Raw genomic sequence first — 24,400 nt, 5'->3', positions numbered from 1 at the left:
TGCAGAGCTCAGAAAGTGTGTCAGCCAGTTCTGGAGAGAAAAAGGCAGTGTCCTTCACCAGGTACCAGCACCCTCTAGGAAGAGCCTCAGGTTAGGCAGCGATTTACAAAATCCATTAAAACAACTGAGACAGGTTCTTTTCAACACACTGGCTCATATGGCTTCTAGCACCAGAATATGCTCCAGGAAATGTGGCATGCACAGATCAGAGGAATTACAGCTCCAGGTCTGCATACAACTTAAAATCCCTGACACAACTTGCACAATTGTGACTGAAAGGGCCCCCACCTGCCCCAAATGCAGCCCAGCTGCCACTCACACTGCTAATCCAGGCTCTGGTCTAACCTTAAACACCAGCCTGCCACCAGACAAATTCTCCCAAATCCAAGTCTCTGTATTTAAAGAAATGGTCTGATTTTCAGCAGAGCTCAGCATTGCCACCTGCTCAAAGTCAGTGTAAACCTCTCTCTCAGCTCCCTGTGCCTCTCCCTACCTTCATCCTCTGTGTTTTGTTTCCTCTTTTTCCTGGATTTTGTGATCTTCTTGTTTTTCAGATCCACAAGCTCCTTGATGTGCTGGGCAACTGAAAATTCAGAAGAGGGTCTGGATTAATAATGTGGTATATACTAAAATACCAAAATACAGAACTGCGCTTAGATATGGCAGCCAGCCTGACTGCAGCATAAGAAGCTCTGTCAGGGGAAAGGTCCTGCACCTGAGCCAGCTCCCAATGAACCTGAATGAGAGGCTCAGAACATCATTCAGCTTCTCCAAATGGCCAAACAGTTGAAAAGTTCATACCTAAATAAACTTCCTGCCTAAACACCAGCAAAAAACCATCTTCTCAATATCTCAGAGTACTCCTCCTTGTTGCCTGCATTCTGGGCAAAGCACAGCTGGAGGGAATGGTTTTGAACAGAAGTGACAATGGCTGAAAATCTTTATAAAACCCAAACTAGTGCTGCATACCTGGAAGTTCAGTGAAGAAATCCCACATTAAGGCTATAATCATAAAAAAAAGAAGGCAAATATTGCCATTGTACCACTTGCCCCTTGGTCCAATCTCTGCCACCATGCTCATGAGAAGGGGCAGAGGGGTGCTGAGGCAGAATTCCTGTAGCCATCCTGGAGACCTGGGGGGGCTTCAAACACAGCAGATCCCCAGAGATCAAGGGGAAAATAGGTGTCTGGTTCTAGCCTGAGACTGGACAAGACACAGTGAGTGCAGCTGCAATAGTGGGAAATAAGCCAATAAATACTAGTTAATACTCTCCAGGCTGGTACTTAGCTTTTTTTTCTTTTCTTCATGCCTGCGCCCCCCCCCCAACCAGATGCTACAGCAATTTAAAATTGGGGTAATAACAGAATATAAGCTGGGCTGGTCCCCAAACTTCTGAAAGACAGATAAATTGCATCTCTTCACACTAAAAGCCTGCGTTCTTCAGGATCCCCAAACAGCCAAGGTCTGTTCTCAGTGTCTGTGATGGCTCCCTTAAAAACTTAGATACTAACAATCCTTTTTTTTTGCCAGCTTCAAGGAACTTAAAAGTAACTTATATCATCAGAGAGCCCAGAAAAGCTCTGCCTTTGGAGGGTTTACATCAGCTCATTTCTGATGTAAACCCTCCAAAGTGCTGATGGGTGAGGTGAGCACAGTCTGGGGATCGCATTTCTTTTCCAGAAACAAGCTGGGGGCAGCTTCATCCCACCACTGAAAGGTGGACACAGACAACACACTGTGCTCTCACTGACAGAGCCCACAGCACTAGCTGGGAACTACCTGTACTTTTAAAACCCAGACAACCTTGACTATGTGTCACAACCCAGCAAGATGCTGCTGCATACAGACGAGGTGCATGAGGCACTTACTCTTTTCATCACTGTCAAGGTGGCGGTAAATGTAACCTTCCAGGTAAGACTGAAATTTGGGTGATGGAGAAAAAAAGGCCAGACTGATGGCCATCAATTCCCAGCCCCATGCCAGGCTTCGGTAGCACATGTTATCTGTTGTCTGCCGGATCAGCTGTATGTAGAGCTCATCCCGTAGGCCTTGCATGCTCCAGCATTTGGTGACTGTGACCAATGCCACGTGATTGCGGTCCATGCGAGTCTGACGATCTCCCATGTAGCTCTGCACCAGTTTGAACATCTCACATGCCTCTTTTTTGATGGTCCGGTTGCTAGTGATGAGCATTGGCTTTTTAATGGAGCCACCATTCCAGGACAGCATGTTGGAGATGGAGATCCTTCGTCGGAAGATGCCTTGCGTGTGCATGTTCAGGTTTTTGGAAGCCCAGTCCGCCATGCTGCTCTGAGAGATGGGCTTCCGTAGGGTGTTGTAAGGGAAATGGCATCCCACACAGCCACCACGCTGGCTACTGCCCTCCTGCTTGGTCTCCAGCTCTGTGGTCTCAGGCTGCAAAGAAGAATAGACACGTTAAGAGCAGCTTAGGTGACTCCTTATCCGGCTAGAAAAATTATCCAGAGCAAGACATGAAGCTGCCAGCAACTGCACAGTGGTGAATCTGTACAAACATGACTTGGTACATGTAGAATTGGTGAATAACACCTGTAGTTCTGAAAGAGCCTGGCTGGCACAGCCACACACTAATGCTGTCACTAAGGGAAGTGCTGGGATCTGGAGCAACAGGGTTGAGTGTCCCAGCTGTCGCCGAGTTTACAGGGACAGGCAGGAGGTGAGCTGATTTCCAGAGCAGCAGCACAGCTCTGTGGCACCAAGCACACACCAAGGAACCAAGTATCTCTGCACTCCTCAGTTCCAATGGAGCTCCAGGAGCCCAGAAGGAGGGTGGGACACTGGTCTACGGTTAACCCCAAAACACACATTAGTCCTTAGAAGTTTAGAGCAAGTTAGTATTTCCTTCTTAGTAGAGAGGAACTCCTGAATTCAGGACAGAGGCTTCTGCAGTCCAGCCCTTTCCCATCTCACACCCCACATGACTCGGCATGCAGATGATGAGATTAGCACACATCACGTTCCACCCCTCATTGCAAGCCCAGGGCAGAATAATCTCCCCTGACTTTTGACTTTGGTTTTTTTATCCCTCGAGTTACTCCTCTACCTCCTCACCCTCTCTGAATTCACTCAACACATTGACTGCCATCTCAACATCCTCAGTCTCCTTCAAAACACCTTACTTGCGTGGAGTTGGTTTTCCTTCTGTCACCCTGCCTGCTCCTTCAGCATGCTCCTTCTGAGGAGTCACCTCCTCAGACTATCTTGAGGTTCAGGAGGCTCTGGGTTCTCTCCTCTGCTCTCTCTGAGGCTTCTCTCTCATGTCTTGTCCACAGCCACCTCTGTTTAGCCTGTCCCAGAACTCCTACCTACCCTCCTCCGATACCAAGTTTTCTTATCTCCCGATTTTCCTCTCTATCATGCAAGCCCAGCACAAGACATCACTGCTCACTCAAGACACTTGATGTTTTTTTCAGGTGAGGCAGTGATTTTGCTGCCATATTTTCTGCAACTTCCTCCCCTCCTTCCTTGGATTCTTGAGTATTTCTGTGAATATTTTTTTTTAATTGACTCTTTTCGCCTCTACCACAACATCTGTCTCCTTTCATTTTCTGCTTCTCCATATTACCACATATGAATTATTTTTCTTCACTTTCAAGGACATTCACAGCCTATCCCCAACCTACCATTTCTTGTGCATAATCAATTTTCAGCTCTCCCTGTCAATGTAACAGGGTGTAACACAGCCAGAAGACTGGAGAGCAGTTTCCTACCAAGTCTAAAGAGGCTATGAAATAAAATTGCTGAACTATTAATAGTAACATGCAAGTCATGTAAACTTGATGTGTCTCTGCCTGAAAAGTGGGAAATGTGGAAACATGATATCAGTTTTCCAAAAGGTTTCAGAGGAAAGCAAGGCACTTATTGATCCAAAATGGCAATAAAGAGAACGCATACAGATAAATCTTATAGAGCAGAGAGGTGTCAGCCTGGCTTTCAAAGAAAAGTTACACCTCACAGGTCTGCTGGAGCAATCTGGAATAGTCAAGGAGCTTTTCCAAGTTTCTTCATGAAAGATTTTGTACCAGCAAACAGGAGAAAAACTAGAGAAAAGTAAGAAGCCACTTTTCAGCATGGAGGATGATTATCAGCTCTGCCTTATCAAATTGATGCAGAGGCCCTGGTTGTTCAAAATGGGAGCAAAATAACTGGAAGAGTGAGCAAAGATAAAAAAGGGCAAAAGCTTCAGGAGATATAAAGCTATCTACAAAGAACCTAAATCTGAACTGAAACCAGGAAGCAGGACATTCCTTTGAATCAAAGTAGGAAAAAAGACGGCTAAATAATCCTGCAGAAGTGCTGGGTTAGAGAGAAAAAACTACTCCCCTTATGCAGGCACACTGATGGGGCTTTAAAATAGCTATTTCCAACAAGATGCTAGAGCCACTGACACTGATTTTCTAAATACTGCTATTCCATGTTCAGGAATTGGGAGGGAGAATAGCATATGAAGAGCCACTCGAAAAAGGAGAGAGAGAAAAAGAGGAATTGCTGTCATGTGGCTACGCAAATCTTGATGCCATACCCACCAACTCAGACTATTCCAGTGAACAAAGTATGTATGAGAGGAGACATGAGTGACAGTAACATGATCAGGCAAGCACATTTACCCAAATAACAGAGCAGAGCTCCCCAAAGTGTTGAGGCCTTGCTGGACACGAGCCCCATCCCACAATTCTTCCTCTCAAGCCACTGGGCTCAAACAGGTTTCCACGAGCAAAGCTGTGAAGCTTTATGACCTGTTTGCAATTCTGCAGGAACAGATGTATCTTGCCTGCAGCACACCCCTGGAATTAAACCCCCTCAGAAGCAAGCTGTGTATGATGTGTCTAGCAAGTCCAGCAAAGAAAAAAAAGTAACATGGCACAGATGGGGGAGGTACCTGTGAGGAATGGCGTGTAGCACCTGATGAAGCCAAGTCTGTCCGGCTGGTGACATTCTTTTCTAAAGAATCTATTTTCTCAAAAGTTCTCTTCTGCCTCATTGTATCCTGCGCAGCAGCCACACTGCTGGGAAAGAATTCCCTAATCTCCAAGTCCTGTCTGTACAGAGACCTGTTGCTGGCTGCGACATCATCCCTGGAGCTCTGGCTGATGCATTTTTTCAAGTGGTCAGACTGAAACCTGACCTTGCTGCTCTCTCCTGGAACACCATTCTCCAGGCTCTCAGCATCCAGGCTGGCTTTGCTTCCCCTGCAAGCTGCTGACCTGCCCACCACAGCACGCATCTCAGCGATCACTTTGTCATTCAGAGCTGTGAGCTCACTGCTGCTGCCCACAGAGCCAGGTCTTGCTTGACCTATTCCTTGCCTCCTTCCTTTCCTTTTTCTCAAGCTTGGAGACGGGCCAGTTGAATAACCAGAATCCTGATGGCCGGTTGGGTACTCCTGAGTCTGCAGGCTGTTTTGCTGACTGTGGTGGAGTTCCATGTTCTTGAGGACATTGGCTTCCAAGATCCTCCAAGACTCCTTGAAGCTGTCCTTTGAAGCAAGGTGACCAGGCAGTTTAGCGGAGGTATCCGTTGTTGCAGCAGAAGAGTGGGAGAGTTTCACAGATTGGTCAACATTTACCATATGTTTTATGTATTCTCTGCCAGCTGGGCTGTACTCAGTGGAAGAGGGATTTCTTACATGCTTCTTTGCAGCTTGCTGTTGTTGCATACTGGGATGCTGCAATAATTTGGTTGGTTGCAGCTGCTTTTTTAAGCTATTGCTTGGTGACCTTGGTGGAGACATCCCACTCACACAAATACTTTCGGTGTCCATATCTACTGGTGGCTCATCATAAATTGGCAACTCTAAAGATGGCTCATCATATATAGGTGCAGGAGAGGCATATGTGGGGGATGCAGGCTGGGGGGTTCCTGTCCGGCTTGCTGGAGGTGTTTGAGGAGTAGGACCATTCATCATCACCAGGCAAAACCCACCACTCTCCGTCTTTTTGATCTGCATAGACTGCTTCATTTCTCCAGCAGGCATTTGCTTTGTGGCTCCAGAGCTCTGGGATGTGGATTGAGGCTGAGCATATATAGCTGGTTTGGGAAGAGATTTTGGGCTGTTGGGCTTTGGAGTACCCTGCAGCTGAAAAGAACTGTTTGAAAAGTTCTGCATCTGCCTCAAACTGTTCACTTTGACCAACATGGATGCTTTCGTGCCTGGCAGAGGCTGCCAGTGGGTAGGAGTCTCCCTAAAAGAAGAAAGATACAAATACACACAATTATTTAAGAATTATATTTACTGAAGTACCTTCTACATCTAACAAAATAACAAATTGTTAGTCTCAAAGTACCTGAATATTCCCCTGAAGTACTGGCTTTCAGATTATCCAACTATGATGACAGTCCTTCCAGACAATGCTGTATTTTTATTTAAGTTTCCACATGTGCGTTTATTTTGTAGAAAAACCTATGAGGTCTATGGGAGGCATATGGGTGTGTCCATTCTCCACTCACAGCTTACATTCCTACACAACCTGCCATGCCTCCACCCAATTTTGTCCAGATGCACTTGGATCTGGAACCCCTGGCCACACCAACTGGCCCTGCTCAGCTCTCATGGCTGAAACCCTCCTCTGCAGGGAGTATCACCTCTGATCCATGACAGTACTCGGGATCTACCACAACCCGACGTGCCCACTGCAGCCCCCCAGTTCCCAGGATATATTCTACAGTGTAGCAATAACAACCTGCTGTCAGCTGTGACCACAGCCAGTCTGTGTTTGTGAGCCCCGAGAAAAAGGGAATGAAAAGGATATTAAACCACCTGAGCTTCCAGGTTTTCCAAGGCACCACAGTCCCCAGGAAGGTCCACTTGAATCTGACCCAGCTCCACTTGAATTGTGCCCTACCTCCACGTATGTGCTACCAGCCATCACCTGAAGGCATACTGCACATGTTCCATCTGAGACAGGAAATATTTCCCTAACACCTTCACAGATATTTTGCTGTTTGCACCTTGACCTTGCTCCCCACTCCATATTGCTGACCTGTCCTTTATGGCCTCTGTGCTAGCAGACACACCTGTAAGAATCCATGACTGGACGGGCTGTTTGGGTCCAATCTGGTTAGCTATGGACCCCAGCCCGCATGATCTTACATGGACGAAGGCAAAAGATGAGAAGCGCTCTTCTCCACATGGGTACAAATGTCCTCAGTTTATTTCCAGAAGACCACCAGATGGAAAAGAGACCCAGGTGGGAAAGAGACCCAGGTGGGAAAGAGGCCGCATGGAAAAGAGAGCGTCCCCTTCTCGTGGTGGGGCTTTTATACCTGGGGGAATGGGGGGCGCGGAGGAAGAGGATCACAGCCAATGGGATACCAGTGAGGAGGGGCGAGGGGAGGAACTGACCAGGGGAGAGACCACCACCAGTGACACTTGCAGAGGTGGAAAGGGGAAGACCATGTGGTGATAGGATAGAAATCATGTGAACAGTGCAAATTACAAACACCCAGTGCAAACAACTAAATAACTATTTAGTGCAATACAACACACACCCACTCGTGCTGCATGTCCAGAGGTGTCCCCCGCCAATGTTTGGCTCTCTTGTGCCTTCCCTGCCAAACCCCAAGGTATCTGGACACCCCAGCCCTATTGCTCTGCTCCTGCTCTCCAGAGCCATTGCACCTGGCCAGGTGCCAGCCTCCTCCTTCAGCACAGCTTCCCTGGAGTATTCTGCCTGTCCTTCCTCCATGGTTATCCTGCCAGTGCATTTGCACACCCCCTGCTCTCCCCACACCTGCTCCACATCACTGTGGGTGTCCTATTTCACCTGGTGCACTCCAGTCACCTTCCCCACATCCTCTGTCCCACACCTAATGTCTCACACTGGTTCCCAATCACTGCCCTCCTAAAGGGGTGGTGTGCTCCTTCCCCATCCACTGCTTACCGTATTTTTGGCAAAACATGCTCTCTGTTGGCAATGTGTTGTTGTGAATCTCACCTTGACACAATGGCACCATGAGTGGCACAGACGAGGCTGACTGGCACTGCCCTGCCATGGGTGCAGTGCCTGACCCCTGGCTAGGGTCCAAAGGCCTCATGACACTCAGATCACACTTGCTGCACCTGTCTGTGCAGGGCTGGCTCCTTTCCCAGAACAGAGTCCATACAGCTCTCTTGTGCAACTACCCAGGTGTGGCCAGAGAAGGTTGAGAAAGGGCTGTCTTTGTCTGCTTTGAACCCTGGGGCCCACTCTTGCTCTGGGACCTCTTGCGTATCTCCCACTGAGGCACCAAGGATTTTATTTTAAGGGAGCTCCTGACACTACTTCAAGATGGTGATATAACTGCCATGAGGAAGTCCTGTCTCCCAGCCTCCACCTTCATTCTCTTCACAGCACTGCAGCCCAGTGCTGACCTAAGCCCTATGCCAAGAGCAGCTTGGGAAACATTGACAAATATGAGATTGGCCCCTCTCCATCTGCCCAAGCCACCATCCAGCACAGCCCCTGCTCTCCCATTCCCGTTTAGCCCTCAGTGGCTTGTCCTCCACATGCTTCTTCCTGGGGCATGATGCCGAATGCAGGGGTTGAGCGCCAGCGGTGCCAAGTGCGGATGCACACATGGAACCACCAGCAGTCACAGCAGGATGAGGGCGGCATTCATGAGGACAGCCAGCTCCACAGCCCACCAGGTATCCCTCCCTGGGGGACAGGGTCTGCTCCTTGCATCAGTGCATCCTCCTTGTGCACAGCCAAGCTCCAGTCTCAATCCCTGCTGAAGACCAGGATCTTCCTCAAAGAGTGCCTGGACTAACAAGAAGAACCAGAACACCAACACTTGGTAGGATTTTAAAAGAGGATTTCTGACACCTCCATGGCTGTATCGGTGAGAGAGACTGTGCCAGTCTCTTGTTTCATGGCACACAAGAGAGACTGGCAAAGGACAGAACAATCCACCAGCTCCTGACTCAGCAGGCAGGCCACAAGTGTGTGACTGGGATATATTTTAGTTCAACCCTAGAGCAACCATCATTGCATCTGGACCAGCATTACCCAGTTGCTGGGTTGCAGAGGGATAGCCCAGAGCTGCAGATGTGTCCCACTGCCTTACAAGACCGCCAGTTATGGCAGGGCTGCAAAATAACCCTGTGCTCTGTGGAAAGATGCTGGATGCCCATATTCCACAAGCCACCTCCTGAAGTTTTTCCTCTCCCTGATGTGCAGCAGTGCAGGTCCAGCCAGCTGTGCACAGCTGAGCCATCCACTCAGCCAACGCTTGGCAGACCCGCCTCAGCCAGACACAGCATGGCCAGACTTGTGCCCCCCGTCCAGGCTCATCACACACTGTCTGGCACCAGAAAATCAAATGACCAGCAACTCAGCCTGAAGCTCAGCCACCTACTTGCTCAGCTCTGAGCCACAGGAAGGAGCCCCTCCCTGTCCACACAGCAGGCACTGGCACCACCTCCTGCCCCATCTGTCCCAATTCACACCCACAGAGCAGCACTGTAGGTCACTGCTCAGGAGTGGGCCTGGCCATCTGCAGAACATCACCAACCTGCCCATCAGAGATGGGTTTCTGCTCCAGCATGGCATTATAACTTTTAGGGCCCTGTGGGACCTCAGCTGGCAACAACCTCTGCTCCTGCATCTGTGGTAAAGAGCACAGCCCAGATTTTAGTCCTCAGATAAGTGATGAGGGATTTGATCTGAAAAAGAAGAGAGGATACTGTGCTCATAGCCTCCTGCAGAGGCAAACTACCTACCTGTGAGCCCCAGCAAGCCGGAGGGCAAAAGGCACTTCAAAGCACAACAGCTCCTCACTGCCCAGAGTCCCTTCATCAGGGACATCCCTCACTTTGGGCCTGCCCAGGACAGCAAGATGTGCTGGGTCTTTAGCACAGACTTGGCCACATGGGTGGGACATGATGGAGAGCAGCAGGAGCTCTGCACTGGTACAGGACTCTCTCTGCACCTGCCCTGAGCCCAGACGGCAGGACAGCAAGCCAAGTTAGACAGCCAGAGCAAGTCAATGAAGAAGTGGCTCTGCCACAAGCAGCAAGCGTCCCTGCAGCAGGATTTTGGCACTTGCAGTCCATGCCCCAACATGCTCCCACCTTCAGGCCTAAGTCAAGGTGCACACTGGGAGCCAGCCTGCTCTGGACCGCTGCAAACCCCTGGAGCTGGCAGAGCCCACCCACTGACACTGCTTCTTTTTGAGGAAAAGCAGAAACATGTGGGATTGCCACAGCTAGGCTACCACGGACACTGGTAAGAGGCAAAGCACCTAGATGCCCTGCAGGGGCCAGAGGAAACTGGGAAGCTGTGCCACTCCCACGTCACAGAGTGCCACCATCCTCCCCCACCCAGAAATGCGATGGTGAAGGGAAACGTCTAAATGTGTACAGGACGTCGCCTCGCACATCAGTCTCACCATGGACACATCATGCTATTTCCAGCCTCCCTGGCTGCCAGAGATGAGAGGAAAGAAGCACCATCACAGAAAAGACAAAGCTGTCTTGAAAAGGCCATTTCCACAGCCATGGATGATTTCTTGGGGCCATGTCTGGAGACAGCTTCCTTCAACTACATCCCCGGGCTGCTGGAAAGACCAAGCAAAAGAGAACAGGGACTTCCTGACTTCCCAGCATGAAGATTCAGTCTTGTCCTTGTGAAAGCTGCGACAAAAAGCAAAGCCAGTGGTGGAGAAGTGTCCCAGTGCAGCCTCTCAGCTGAGCCCTTCAGCCAACAGCAGCAGAAACCTTGATGAATCCCCTGGGACTGTTCCTGTGAGGAATGCTTTCAAGTAGCTCCATTATAAAGGCCTCAATTTGGCACTGATTTTCCCAGCCTGCACCCAGCTCCAACAGGCCCAGCATATCTAGCAGCTCTTCCCAGGCTCCAGGTCTCCAATGTTTATTTTTCTCCTTCCCAGAAGCCTGGAGAAAAGGCCCTGCACCTTAGCTCTGCCCTTTCTAGTAGCTGTTTTCCTGGGGCTGTGACAAAGGTGAGTGAACAGGGATGTTTGTATTCCAGCAGCACTGCTGCTCTGCCCTTAATTCCCACACTGAAGGCAGGGATACAACCTGCCCAAACCAAAAATTCTGCAGAGCTGTGCAAAGAACATTGTGTTTGCGTATCCTTACCTCAATCCCAACTGCACAAGCACGAAACAAACCTGTATCACGGATTCTGATGGTCCTTCTTGCTTGATTATGAAAACTTAACAGTTGCATTACTTATACTGTGCCTTGAGAGACATGATCCCCTGATGAAACAAACCAGACTTGGAAGAGGCAGAGGTATTCTTATAGCCACCTAATCACACATTCCCTCTCACTCCTCTTCCAGCACATATTCCTGGCACTGTAAGACCAAGCCCCTGCTCCTTCCCAGCTGAGAATGCTGAGCTGTGGGAAAGGTGGGTGAGGAGGGAATAGGCAGCACAACGTACTGCCCATGCAAAAAGGACCCTCACCTTCCTCTTCTGGGGGACAGAATGTTCCTAGTGAAGCAGGATTTTAAGGATAGCCTGTTATTGCAAATAGAACCTCAGAAACAGCATTCTGAAACTCCCAGTGCTGACCTTAGGAGAAACAGGGGAAGAGGAGTAAAGGGGCTGGTTTTGCACGGATAGCAGGGCTGGGGACAGCAGAGCCTGCTCAGTCCTGACCTGCAGCATGCTGAAATGCTGAAGACCAGCACACAGCCTCCCAGAAAGATTGCCTTCTTCAGGCCTTCGCACTCCACCAAGCCCTTTTTCACCCATTACCTTGGAGGTCTGGCAAACCTCAGCATGGCTGCAGGGGCTCAGAGTACACTTCCAAAATGCTGCATTCAACCCCAGGCTGGTCTCACAGTCCCCAAGGGAGCATATCCATCCTTCGCACAGCTTTCCAGTGTGTGAAATGATAATCTGGCCATCATTTCCCCTGAAGAGAGTCCATCTTGCTTCCTAACAGGATTGTAAGAGCTCAGGATGGGTCTGGAGCTGTGTGCTGCTTGCTGTCCTTGTCCAGCAAGGGAGAAGCAGAGCCAGCACTGGGCTGGGCAGCCCCAGGGAGCACAGCTGAAAGACAACATGGGAGCAGGAGCATGGGCAGAGGAGCTTCCCCAGGAGGCTCCAGAGATGGTCAATAGCACCAGTGTCTTATCCCACTGCAAGAAGCTGCCATTTCCTTAGGGGGTCTACCATCCTGTGCTGCCTGGGGAGGCCAAAGGCTGATGTCTAGAGAAGGCAGCTCCAAGCCACTGCGAGAGCTGGAAGAGCAGCAGCAAGCTGTGGGGCAGTGAGGGAGGGGTGGCATGGGTATAGAGACAGAGGGAACAGGCAGCAAGGTTTGGGGAGCTTCTTTGTTCTTCTCGAGGCTGCTGAGGGTTTTGCAGCACTGAGATGCGGCAGGGGGCACAACAAATTAAGCAGTGCTAATATACGGGACAAGAGAGGAAAGGTGGTAAAAACCAGTTTACAAAAAGAAAAAAACTCGACCACAAAGTATAACTAAAACCAGAATGAAATCCCTTCCCCCAGATCTCTGTCAGATGGGCTTGCAGGAGATCCCTCTTGGGGACTACACTGGTCTCTGCTGGCCTCTCCATCTATCACAGAATGACAAACATGAAGGAAAGAAAAACACTATTTTTTGCATGGGCATTAAGAGACAAAAGCGAAACTGTCTTGGGCGTAAGTAACTATAAAGATGTCAAATACTACCAACAGCACTCAATGTGTTCACCCTCTGTTTATGCAGCTGCATTTCTCCTGAGCAGAGGAGGACATGCTTGAGGTTGTCTTTGGAGAATAACACAGACAACAGAGCTGAAAAGTTCAGTGTGCTCATGCTGTTAGTATACCAGACATCCCAGCAATGGCATTAGATCCCACCTGAGAGCATTTGCTTCTGTCTCAGCTCTTTGCTCCCCATTATACAAGCCAGCAAAAGGCAAGAAATCTCTCCTTGGGTGTCAGGCTCAACTAGAGAAATCAAACTCTGCATTACAACCAGTTACACAACCCTCGCTCACACAGTAGAGAACACACAATAGGTGTGCAAGGAAACAGTGTCCAATCTCCTGCTTCCAAGAAAGCACACTTCGCAGATGTCAGCTTACTGGTATGAGCCTTGTCATCTGAAAGAGCCTTGCATATCCAAGCAGCCTGTGAACTCCCATGCAAGCTGCCACTCATGCCTTTCTCAACACCTGCCCTTCAATTCATTGCAGGCTCAAGGTGCCCCAAGATTGCTGCATAAACCTGATTTAGGGATGGAACAAACAAGAACTCCTTCCCACTTCCCCTCCTTGCAGGAGAATCAGCAGTGATGGTGATGCTGCCCTGGCAGACAAGGAAAGGTACAGCAAACTCCTGCCCACATTGCATCACTCCCCTTCCTTCTATAGGAGGGGACCCTGTGGAAGGGTCTTCCCTGCTGAGAGAGCTGAAGAACTGAGGGATGGGTCAAAACTGGCATCCCTTTTCCCTTGAGGCACAACAGCTTCCCATACAAAGGCAGAGGAGGACATGTTCCCTCCTGAGAGATTGAGTCCGTGTCCTGGTTGCAGACAAGGACAGAGCTTAGTGCTTCTGGTACTCTATACCAGGCACATCATCGCATAGAATAACATTTTCCCTCCTGAACCATGCCACGGTTTCAGGAGGGAAAGCCAGGCACCTGATCTGAAGCGTGCCATTTTGCCTCTCTCGGCAGGACCTGGTCCCTTTGCTCCCTTGCTGGTTCCCCTCCTGTTTTCTCCCTACACAACTACAGAACACGGTGTTCAAAGGGACAGCGGTGAAAAGGCAAATTGATCACAGTGCTGAACCAACAGCACCTGGTGAGGAGGAGGCTGCTGGAAAGGAACAGTCCAGCAGTGGGAGTGACCCCAACCCTGCTGAGCCCACCAAGCCGAGCAGAAAGGAGCCCTGCCAAACCCAGCCGAACTGAGCGCATTTGAGCAGTAGGACAAAAAAGCAGCAGTGCCCTGCAGGGCTGACCTCTAGTGCGGCTGGGCAGTAGAAATGGTGGCACGGTTACCTGTGTGGAAATGAGCCCAGCAGCGCAGCTGCAGGACCCTACCTGGACGATCCAGCTTTCAGGGGATATGTCACTGGGTTTTGTGGTTTCTGCCTGGAAGTAGCAAACATAAGCCACAGCAGTTCTCCCACCATCATGCCTTTGCTCCCAGTGGCCACATGGGCAGCACACAAATGGCACCATCACATTGCCTTTGTCCAGGAAAACCATGCAGCTTACAAGGAACATCTGCCATCTTGGTTTTGTTCCCAATAGAGAACAACTTTTTGTGGGCAAAACACCTCCTCTTTTGGTATACTGTTGCTATTAACATTGCTGTTGTTGTTGTGTGTGTCTTATTCCACTGCTTTATGCTTTCAGTAAATTGTTAATTCAACCTGTAATCTCTGCTTTTGTCTCTCCCTTACTGGAAACAGTGAGGGGAAGAGGAGTGGCATATTTGGAGTTTAATTCCAGCTGGTGTTAAAACCAGCACAGTCAGGAATACTTTGGACTCTGTGAAGCTCACAATATCTTACACCCTATCAGGGTTCTTACACTCATTTCTCTGGAAACATGTAATGTAGTTTTGATGGTGCCCACTCGGGCTGCCCTGGAGTGCCAGGCTGTAGACAGACAAGGAAGGAAAGTCACCTGTTTCATGTCAAATCCTATGTGCCTGTAGCTCAACTGTGTGACACACTCCCCCCGCCCCCCCAAGACACTGGGGGTGACCTGAGAGAACTGGGAACTACTTAGGTACAGCTTGGATTTCTGGATTTCTCCTGGCAGAGCAGGGATCATTTTCTGGACAGATATGAAGCTCAGAGGTGCTGTTTCTGGGGCAGGAGGCACAGGGAGCATCACAAGCACCAGTAAAGTGTTGGGCTCCTTGTAGCACACTTTATGTGCATCACCAGTGTCTTGCAGCCATTAAGATCTCGACTGAATACAGGAGCATCTTTGCAGGGAGCAGCAGACATGAAAAGCCTCACTTCAGGGTGCATAGACTTTCCAGAACTGCCATCCTCTGTGGCTTTCATTAACTTGGCATTTTTTTTTTCTATCCTTGCCTGCACCAGGCACACAGAGAGGCAGCCTTGATCCAAAACCCAAGGTGCTAGCACTTGCTGCACTGCCCAGAACCAGGACAAGCCACCCCAGCATATATGGCAGGACAGTCAGTCTTACCCAACGCTGCTCTAGCCCTCAGGTCAGTTCTCAGTATGACCCAACTTTGCTTGCTGCATGGCCTCCACAGCTGCATGTACCACATCCTCCAGGGCAGGATGATGCCAAGACAGAGCAGGAGGGAGGCAGAGCAGCCCCACTCAGCATCCCAGGCAGAGAGGCCAACCCAACAGAGATTGGGGGATACTTTGGTGCAACTGAAGCTGAAATCATAGTTTCAATACAATAAAAAAATCCCCAATTGCTGTCAGACTAGTTTGAGTGTAAAAAAAAAAATCTCTTAGTCAAACAAAATAGCATCTTGTTATTGGCCATTTATTTCAGACTTGATGAGACCACATAACTGTGCCCAGGAGCTCCGTCCCTGCAGCTCCACTCCTGCACTGGCTGAAGTTGCAAGACATCAGCAACTGAGGAAGGAGGAAAGGAAGTAGTCAGACCAGATCCTCTCACCTGCATCCTACATCAGCCTGACCCCCTGCCCAGGAGCTATGCCACTACAACAAACCCTGTTGCAAGTTTTTGAGAGTGTTTTCATCACTACATGACACTCCTGCCTTCCCGTCTCCTTCTGTCGTAGCACCTAGAGCAAAGATTATCTTTTGACATGTATTTTTATGGTGTCTCACACAAAGATGGCCTGGCCCAAGCTGGGGACATTTAGGTAGTGGTGACAGCAGACAGCTGTACCCCAAGAAGAGGAGGGCACACAGCAGTGACTGGGGGCCTGACACTACTTGGCCCCAGTGCTGCACCCTCCTGGGGCAGCATAGCACCGTCCTGGGGAAGCACGGTTCCCAACCTGTCTTACAGGGCCTGCCTGGCAGCTAAATTCACCCAACAGATATAAACAGAGAAGGCTGAAGCTCTCCCCATACCTGGCAGGATCTTTCCTCTTCTCTGCTGCACTGTTCCACTTGCCCTTCTCCATCTCCTGCAAGACAGCCATTTGGATGGGGGTGCTTCTGCCACCGCTGCCACTGCTGCCTCGGTGCTCCCGGCCACAGCAGTCAGGCTGGGAGCTGCCCTTCATAGCCTGGAGCTGTGCCAAGGGCACAATGTCACAGCCCTGGGGCCGGTGCCACACAGTCTGCTGCGTGATGGCATTGTAGTAGTAGAAACGGTTGTTGTTCTGGTCGAAGAGCTCCCACCATTGCTTCTGGTCTGACTGGCGCACCTTCAGGTTGGGAGGGGGCTCCCAGCTGCACTCCCCGGTGGTGAGGTTCACATACATCCGCTCCTGGGAGCGGGGCTCGATGATCTCCACCCAGTCTGAGCTGCAGGGACACAAGAGCCACATTAGTCTGGGCCAGAGCCTCAAAGCAAATAGGTTGTCTGAAGAGTCCTACAGAGATGCTGCCACTGGGCTAGGCAGCCTGGTTGCAGATCAAAGCATTACTTGGGGCTATTCAGCAATCTAATGATTTTAGGAAAAGCCAGGGCAAGGGTTTGAGATGGGGCTGCTACAAAAGAGCAGTTCTCTGGCACAGGGAAGGGGAGATCAGCCTCATCAGCCTGACCCACTCTCTTCCCACTCCCCAGCTCAGGACTAACCCACAGGGCTGGCAAGCACAGTCTGTTGATGCTGGGATGATTCACATCAAAGGCTGGCCCAGTCACAGGAGTGCCAGCACCTGGGAGATGCAGAGTGCAGGATGCAGGAGTGTAGGGGATTTGACTTTCAGGAGCAGGGAGTATCTGCAGAACAGGATCTGCTCCTTTTGAGAGCTGCACATTCCACCTGGGGAGATGAAAGCCCTGGCTCCCAACAATGCAGGCAACCTGCGCCATGTGAGTGCCTGCCTGCAGGCTCCACATGCTCTGGGGCTGGAAGGGACGGACCTCTGGATGCCATGGACCCTGCTTGGAGCCCACATTTATCTGTCCAAAAGATATATATATGGGGAATGACTGGTGCATGAGACCATCTCCATTGCAGGCTCTTCCCCCTACCCCTTGGCTGATGGGACAGAACCTTCAGCAGGCTGTAAGGTGACTCAGTGGGCAGGTACTGCTGTTGATGCATAACCCTTTGCAGCCCTAAAGAACCCCTTGAGCCCCAGGGTCCTTTATCAGCACCCATACTGGTCCAGTCAGTGAGAGCAAAGCAGGTAGTGCTGAAAGACTGCTTTTCAGGCAGATCAGCACCATGGTTTTTATGCAGAGGTGTTGGGCTGCACAGCTGTTATACATGCATATCAACCGTATCACTGACACACCAACCCTAAAGAGCTGGCCTGAGGAGCTCAGCAAAGTCAATGCCTACCCAATGCAGTAGCCCAAACCATTTTGGATAGCCCAGGTAAATGGAAGAAGGGAGTGCAAACCCAGCAAGGTTTCCCTACACAAAGGAGAGATGCTGCCTAAAATGATCCTGAACCAAGTTGTATGCTCAGCATGCTGAAAAACAACATGAGCCCCTCCTGCTCCCACACCCCAAAGCCTGGCCTCCATCCCAATGTTGGTGGAGGCTGCAGGAAAGAGGGCCTAGATAACTGAAGCTACTTTTGTTATTAATAAAAGCCATATGAAGAGGACAGGTCCAAGGCCCCTCTTGAAACCTGTTCCTGCCCAGGGGTTCATTCTGACACAGCCAACAGCTGCTCTCGAGGGAGGGTATGACAGCAGAAGCCATTACCACAGCAGAAGCAGGAGAAGGGAGATCCCAGTGCATCCCTCTCACACCCTCAGCTCCCAGCCTGCAGGTTCTCAGAAGGGTCAGGAGTGATGGTGGCAGCACTGCAGTGCCTGAAATGGCAGCCCAGACTCCTGTGCCCAGCCCTGGCTTTCTGAGGAAGGTCAGCATGTCTCCTACCATCAGGCAAGTCTAGGTGAGGGTTTAGTTGCCCATTGCACCTCCCTGACAGAAACACTGTAGGTTTGATTGACAGCAATCAATGCTGAGCAGTTTGGCATGCACCCATAAAAAGCAGGCCAGTCCTCAAAATTGAGGAAAAGCAAGAAACACATTCCTGGAGCAGAGCCAGCCCCAGGCTGCCACACAAGCCTCAAACATAACATCAGGAACTCTGGAAAGATGTGATAAACCCAGGATTGCAGAGATAAGGCTGTAAACTTGGACACACAAAAACTAAAATTAATTGATATTCCACTTCACAAGGTTAAAGAAGTTTCCTGGGGATGGTTTAAATAATACTTTTCTCTGTCCTTTCAACTCCAAGTGCTGAGGGATGCAGCAGACAGAGTGGGTGCCCACTAGCATGCAGCACCTGCTCCCACCAGCAGGATCACAGCAATGGTTTAGCTTCACCTCAGCTCCTGTGACTCAGTGTCCCCAAAACAGGACCTGCAGGCCCCATTTGCAGTGCCAGAGCAAACCCCTCCACTGCTCGAGCACAGGACAGGCAGCCTGCTGGCATCACAATGGCTCCGGGGAACTAACGCAGCCACCAGCGCCTGCAAGGCGGAGGGATTTCAACAAAACTCCCACTTGCTTCCAAAAACAAGCCACGTTCCCAAGCTGCATCCTCCTGTACTGTCAGAAAGTCCAGGAGCTTCCTGTGTGTCCTGAGTAATACTTTCCAGACTTCATACCTGGGAAACAGGACACAGCTCCAGCTGCTCACCCCAGCAGGCAAAGCCCCCAAACTGTGATGGCTTGTGCCTCAAGCATGCTGATGTTTTGGGGGAGTGGCAAGGCTATTGCAGGGGTCAGCCCCCAAGCAGCAACGTGCTGTGAACAGGATGGTGCACCAGGCATGGAAAAAGCAGAAGGAAGTGTAGGGCTTTTTGTGAATAATCACACCTCATGTAGGCAGACAGATTTGGTCCCATCACAGATGGGCAGCTGGTTTTTTTATGAAGTGTTATAATAGACAGTACAGCTAAGAGCCAAGCTGCTGCGCTCTGTCCTGCAGCCTCAAGGACACAGGGGATGGACATGTACAAACTTTGTTCCTTCAAAACCAGCTTGAGTTCCTCCTGGCTGCCACTCCTGCTTGGCAAAGCCTCGGAATAAAAAATAATAGCAGTAATTTTTAAGAAACGGCGTTTCATCCTGAAAGGGCATCTGCAAGCATTTCCTAACTAGATCTTTCTCATAAAGACTGTAAATGCTTTGTAGGAGGACTAGGAAGGAATAATTTTTTTTTTTTTTAACTACAGAGAACTGAGCAGGACCAGAAATGGAAAGGACCAGGTACAGGTGAAGAGTCAGTTCAGGAAGAGCAGAGGAACCCCAAGAAGTCAAACAGCCAGTCCCCCACAAGAGAGCTGGTTGTCCTGCCACCATGACCCAAGTGACAACACAGCCCAGACAGGCAAGCGCACTCCCAGGACACCACAACTTTTTCCCAAGGCTGTAAAAAGGTAAGAATAGTAGAGATGTTTGCTTAGCCAGAGCTGGCAGCTTAAGATCAGCTTGATGTGATCTGCAGCCTCACCTGTGGAAGCTGCTCAGCACCAGCTTGAGAAGGCAAACATCCACCAAGGGGAAGGGAGCACCAAGGATAGCCATGGCAATCAACTGCCTCAAGGAGCTTCACACCAGGCTGCCAACAAACCCTTCTGCATGGCTACAAGGACACCTCTTATGACTTGGTCTCCCATTTCACTTCCATGCTCTGTAATTTTTGGATTTCTGTGCTTCAAGCAAAAATCCCACCTCCTTCCCCCACTTCCCTTCTTTGGGATGAGCCCTGCAGGAAGTTGGGGCAGTACTAAGTCCTTCCTGGCCAAACTCGGCTCCATACCAAGTGGGATTTTTCAAGACTAATGCCCTCAATGGAGGCCTGCAGCATACTTAAAAGCCAGTCCCAAGACAAAGATGCCAGTTGTTGCCATTATCAGAGATCAGTCATCTAGCTGAAGACGTGCCAATGCCAAAACTAAGTGCCTTGTTAACAGGTCCTCCTTGAGGAGGAGGAATGCAGTTTGGCCATCACACACAGAGTGAAGTATAATTCCCAGAGACTGGTCATGGTGTGAAACCAGCCAAAGACAGGGAAGTGTGTGCAGGGCTACTTGCTGTAGCAATCAACTGGGGTGATGGGGATGGGCATCTGAAATTATCCACCCCACAGAGACGAGTTCAGAGCCTCTTTCACTTGCTTAATGGAGCATAGGACAAAGGACCAATGAAAAGGAGCAGAAGCAGTCATACAGAGAATGATGCCATGCTCATCATCATAAGTCCTCTAAAAGGAAGCCCCTGAAGCAGACCATGGCAAGCCAGTTCAGGAGTGGGTACCACCCCAGAGGCTCCACTGCTGTTGACTTTGCAGCTCCTCTGTGGGTCTAGGCTCCTGGCTGACTGAAGAACAGCACGCACTGTGTTCAAGAAATCAAACACCAACACAGATTTTTTTTTTAAGACAATCATGCTTGGCCCTTCTGCACAACAGGCAAACCCATCTCAGAAAAATTCACTTAGTACAGACGCTGAGAAACCAAGTGCAACCTCCAGGTGGCTCTGATTCACTCAGATTTGCGTATCAAAGCCAGGACAAGGCTGTAAAACTCATCTCTACCCTTGAGCTGCAGAGAGCCTCCAGAAGGTCTCTAGCATCAGCTCCTTATGGTAATCCTCCCTTCAGCTGAGTGAGACAATTCAGGCTTTATTCACTGCCTTCTCTCAGCTGAATCCAGGAAAGCTGTAATTTACATCCTAGGACGAAAAAAGTACCCAAAACAAACATCTCCCTCCTACACACACACACTCAATAACTTCTTTTGAATACCCATGCCTCCTTCTAACAAAAATTATAGAGAAACAAAAGTAAATATAACATCAGGCTGCTCATAAAACTCTCCTGCTCCTTAAAATAAGCACTATGCAAACAAACCAATCTCTGCTTTGCCAAAGACAGACCACACTGTGAAAATCCAGAACAAATGCTGATTGCTCAAAGCCTGTCAGCTCTTGCCTCTTTCCTGGCTTTCCCAAACTTTCCCCCAGCCCAGGTACCAGCCTTGCTGGTTCCATCTTGCTCCCGTTAGCCTCTTGATTCATCCCAAATCCAGAGCAGAACAGACAGCAAAGAGGCAGCTCAGTCTACGGGAGCAGGTTGGGGCAACACCAAAATTACCAGCAAACTCCCCCAAGATCCTGTCTCAGAGAGAAAAGGACTTTCAGGACACAGGTGAGATGTCTTAGGGTCTCTGCAAAAGGAGAGAGGAGGGGCATAAGGAAGGACAGACACCATGACAAGCCATGCCACAATGATAATCAGCTAAAAATAAAGTCCAGAACAGTCTCAAAGGCATAAGGCCCAACAGCCCAAGACCAGTACCTGGGCCTTGGGTGGGATGGATACACAGGCATCTTAGAGCTCCCTATGTCAGCAGGGAGGAGGGAGGGCAGCACAGACACTCCCACACCAAACTTCATGTTTCTCCATCACCCACTCTGTGCTAAGTGTTGTCCTCTAGGTTAGGACTGATTTGGATCCTGAAATCACTCCCTGGAGCCACGCAGAGTGCCCCAAGGGGAGGGGAAGACAGAAGGGCTTGAACTGTTGCTCATCCCCACCCCATCCTTCAGTCCCCCCTCCCCCATCACAGGATGGGCAATTCTGCAACAGAGGGAAGACCAAGGGACAGAAAACTTGTTTTCATGGCTTTGAGACAAAACACAAAGCATTTGCTGGATGGACATTCTGAGCAGAAGGAGGTCATGTACTGGAGACATAGGCACCAGGGGACTGCCTCGTGACCAGCAGACCAACACTAAAGGAAACTGCACGTGAGGGCAGGAGGAGCAGTAAAATCCATTCCTGTTAAAAAAAATCTTGGTGATGCAGACCAGGTACAGGTCTTCACCGGAAAGATACCTGCTGCTTCCCTGGAGGCCAAGGGTCTCTCACTTCTCTCTGTCTCCAAATTGTCATTGAGGGTAAGCACCTTGCCTGTGTTATGGCTAGAGACCAGCTGTGGCCACTGCAACCTCAGCAGAAGGCAAAAGACAAGTCAAAAAACATTCAGAATCAAGAAGTTTCCAGGGGCTTCCCTCTACTCTTTGCAATGATCCACAGGCTGGCCAGGGACACACATCTAGCAGGCAGCCTCGCCCACCTATCTGTCACAGCCAGCCCATGGGTTTCACACGCTGTGGAGCAAAATCATTTGTGGAGCTTGAGACCCAGGACACAGCAGAGAAGTTAGCTAGCCTCCTTGGGCTATGGGATCTGCCTCGATACCCTACACAGCTCTCAAGCTGCTGTGATAGCATGCCTTGGGTCTCTTCTGCCATTATGGCTGGAGTTTTCATTTTGCAGGTCAGAGCACAAGCCCAAAACTACAGCACTTAAACAGCCTCCCCGAAGCTCTGGTTTCCCCCAGATGAAGTAGCACCTCCTAAGCTCAATGAAAGCTTCAGCACAGTTATTTTTCCTTTTAAGGGTCTGAGCATTTAAGAACAAGTTGCAGAAGGAAAAAAGAAACTGGCAGTCTTCATCCCCTCTCCTTCCAAAATGTGCTGCGTGCATCCACAGCTGCATCCAAACCACAGCTCTGGAAGGCAGGCAGCGGGGGGGGGGGGGGGGGGGGGGGGGGCGGGGGGAAGCTTGGTGCCAGCAGGATGGTCCCTGCCCAGGGGACACAAGGCGCCCTGGCAGGAAGCTGAGACATGGCACAGCTCGGTGCTGGCCTCTTACCTGCACAGCCTTAGGCTGCATCAATCCCAGGACATGTGGTCAGGTCTGTTGTTGGACTGGGACCAGGACTGAGACCAACAGTAGCACCACAGTACCTGACAGTGACTGCATCCCACCTCAACATGCTCATAACTAGACTTTGTCCCCAACAGACAGGATTTAAATGGGAAAACTTAGAGCGAAAATATTTTACAGTTGCTTAGGTTGCATTACAGGACAACCTGCCAGTTCAGCAACAAACGACGACCACGGCTGGGATGCATACTGTTTACCTTCCACCCCTGGTGCTCCCCCATGGCAGCATGTTGGCCTCAGCCCCAAGGAGGCAGCCTGATGCCTTCCCATTGCTCCCATGGTGATGTCCCTAGTTTCGGGGAGGATTCATGCAGGCACACTGCAAGCATCACCATGGTCTTCCCACCTGTACAGGGTCCCACCAAAGGGGGCAGCAGGACTCATGCAAAATCGTCACCAGGTGCACCAGCCACATCCTTCCAGGAGTGTAAATCTCTGCAGGCAGGTACCCAGGGTAATAGATCTACTTTCTCCATATCTTCTTGGGACACATGAATCTAAGACACATGATGCCAGCTGAAGCAGACCTAAACTTTATCCTCTTCTGAGACTGTATGCAGGCACCAAGTCATACAGGATCTGCCCACAATGGTACTCAAAGCAGCTAAGAGCCTCCCTGCATGAATGAAACTCTAAAATCAGGTCTGGGCTGTTTGTGTTTCTTTAAGGAGGATGCATACAAACAAAAGGAAAGGATGGAGATGGAACCCCTGAGTCTCCAGTCTTCTCAATGGGCCACAGTACCTCTTAGCACTACCTGCTCATTGAAATCCTGGTCAGTGGCTAGAAAGCTGAATATGGCTCCACAGACCGATAAGACCCCACTACCTCTTGGCAGCTGTTGAACAGAAGTAAACTAGACCTGAAGCAGGATGATATTTCCCAATGCTGACAAAACTGCACCCTGTGTGAAGAGCATCATGCTCTTAAGCTGCAGGTATGAGTTGAAGAAGTTGTACCTGCCAAAATGAGGAACGGCAAGAGCCCGGAGCCCTGGAGAAACAGCATATACCAAGTGCTCTCTCTGGGCCAAAGCAAGCAACATCACATCAATGATATCCCTGCTATTTCAAGGACACAGCAGCAATCATTGCCCCGTCATCCTACAATTACTGACAAAGGTCTTGATTTATCTGGCTTGCTGTCCTGGCTTGCTTCAGGACTGAGATTTACTCTTCACTGCCTCCTGTGTCACCGCTACTGATTTCAGGGATTCCTCCCAGCATTGCCACAAAGCCCTTGCAACCAGGGGTCCAGCACAGCAGCTGTTGCCTCAGACAGTTGACGCCAAAAAAAGCAGTCTGGGAATAGGACACTCTCCGATCAGAAGTTGTTTTAGAAAAGCCACATTACCACATAAACCCAGTAATTGCTCCAGTACCCTGGGAGCAATCCAGAACCTGTACACTGTGGAAGGACTGAGCAGGACTCAGCAGTGACTGATCTTCGTCATTTCTGTACATGGATCATCCTGGGCTCAGTGACACAACAGGCACTGCACAGACATAAAACACACTGCAGTGCAGCACAGAT

General features: G+C 50.0%; 1 protein-coding gene across 3 annotated transcripts in view; it reads right to left on the bottom strand.

The window, feature by feature from the left end:
• LOC121332607 (rho GTPase-activating protein 39-like) overlaps positions 1 to 24,400 on the bottom strand; it is a 54,104-nt gene that overhangs the window by 12,584 nt on the left and 17,120 nt on the right. For all 3 annotated transcript variants that reach the window (XM_041398205.1, XM_041398204.1, XM_041398206.1), the window contains exons 2-5: positions 16,058 to 16,456; positions 4,920 to 6,222; positions 1,870 to 2,416; positions 494 to 583 (exon numbers count right to left, since the gene is read on the bottom strand). In XM_041398205.1, coding sequence (XP_041254139.1) covers positions 494 to 583; positions 1,870 to 2,416; positions 4,920 to 6,222; positions 16,058 to 16,456 — 2,339 coding nt within the window. The remainder of the gene's footprint in view (positions 1 to 493; positions 584 to 1,869; positions 2,417 to 4,919; positions 6,223 to 16,057; positions 16,457 to 24,400) is intronic.

This window comes from Onychostruthus taczanowskii, unplaced genomic scaffold, assembly GCF_017590055.1.
Source record: "Onychostruthus taczanowskii isolate IOZ18803 unplaced genomic scaffold, ASM1759005v1 scaffold142, whole genome shotgun sequence".
In the NCBI taxonomy this organism is placed as follows: Eukaryota; Metazoa; Chordata; class Aves; order Passeriformes; family Passeridae; genus Onychostruthus; species Onychostruthus taczanowskii.
This window is presented reverse-complemented; position numbering and strand designations above follow the sequence as displayed.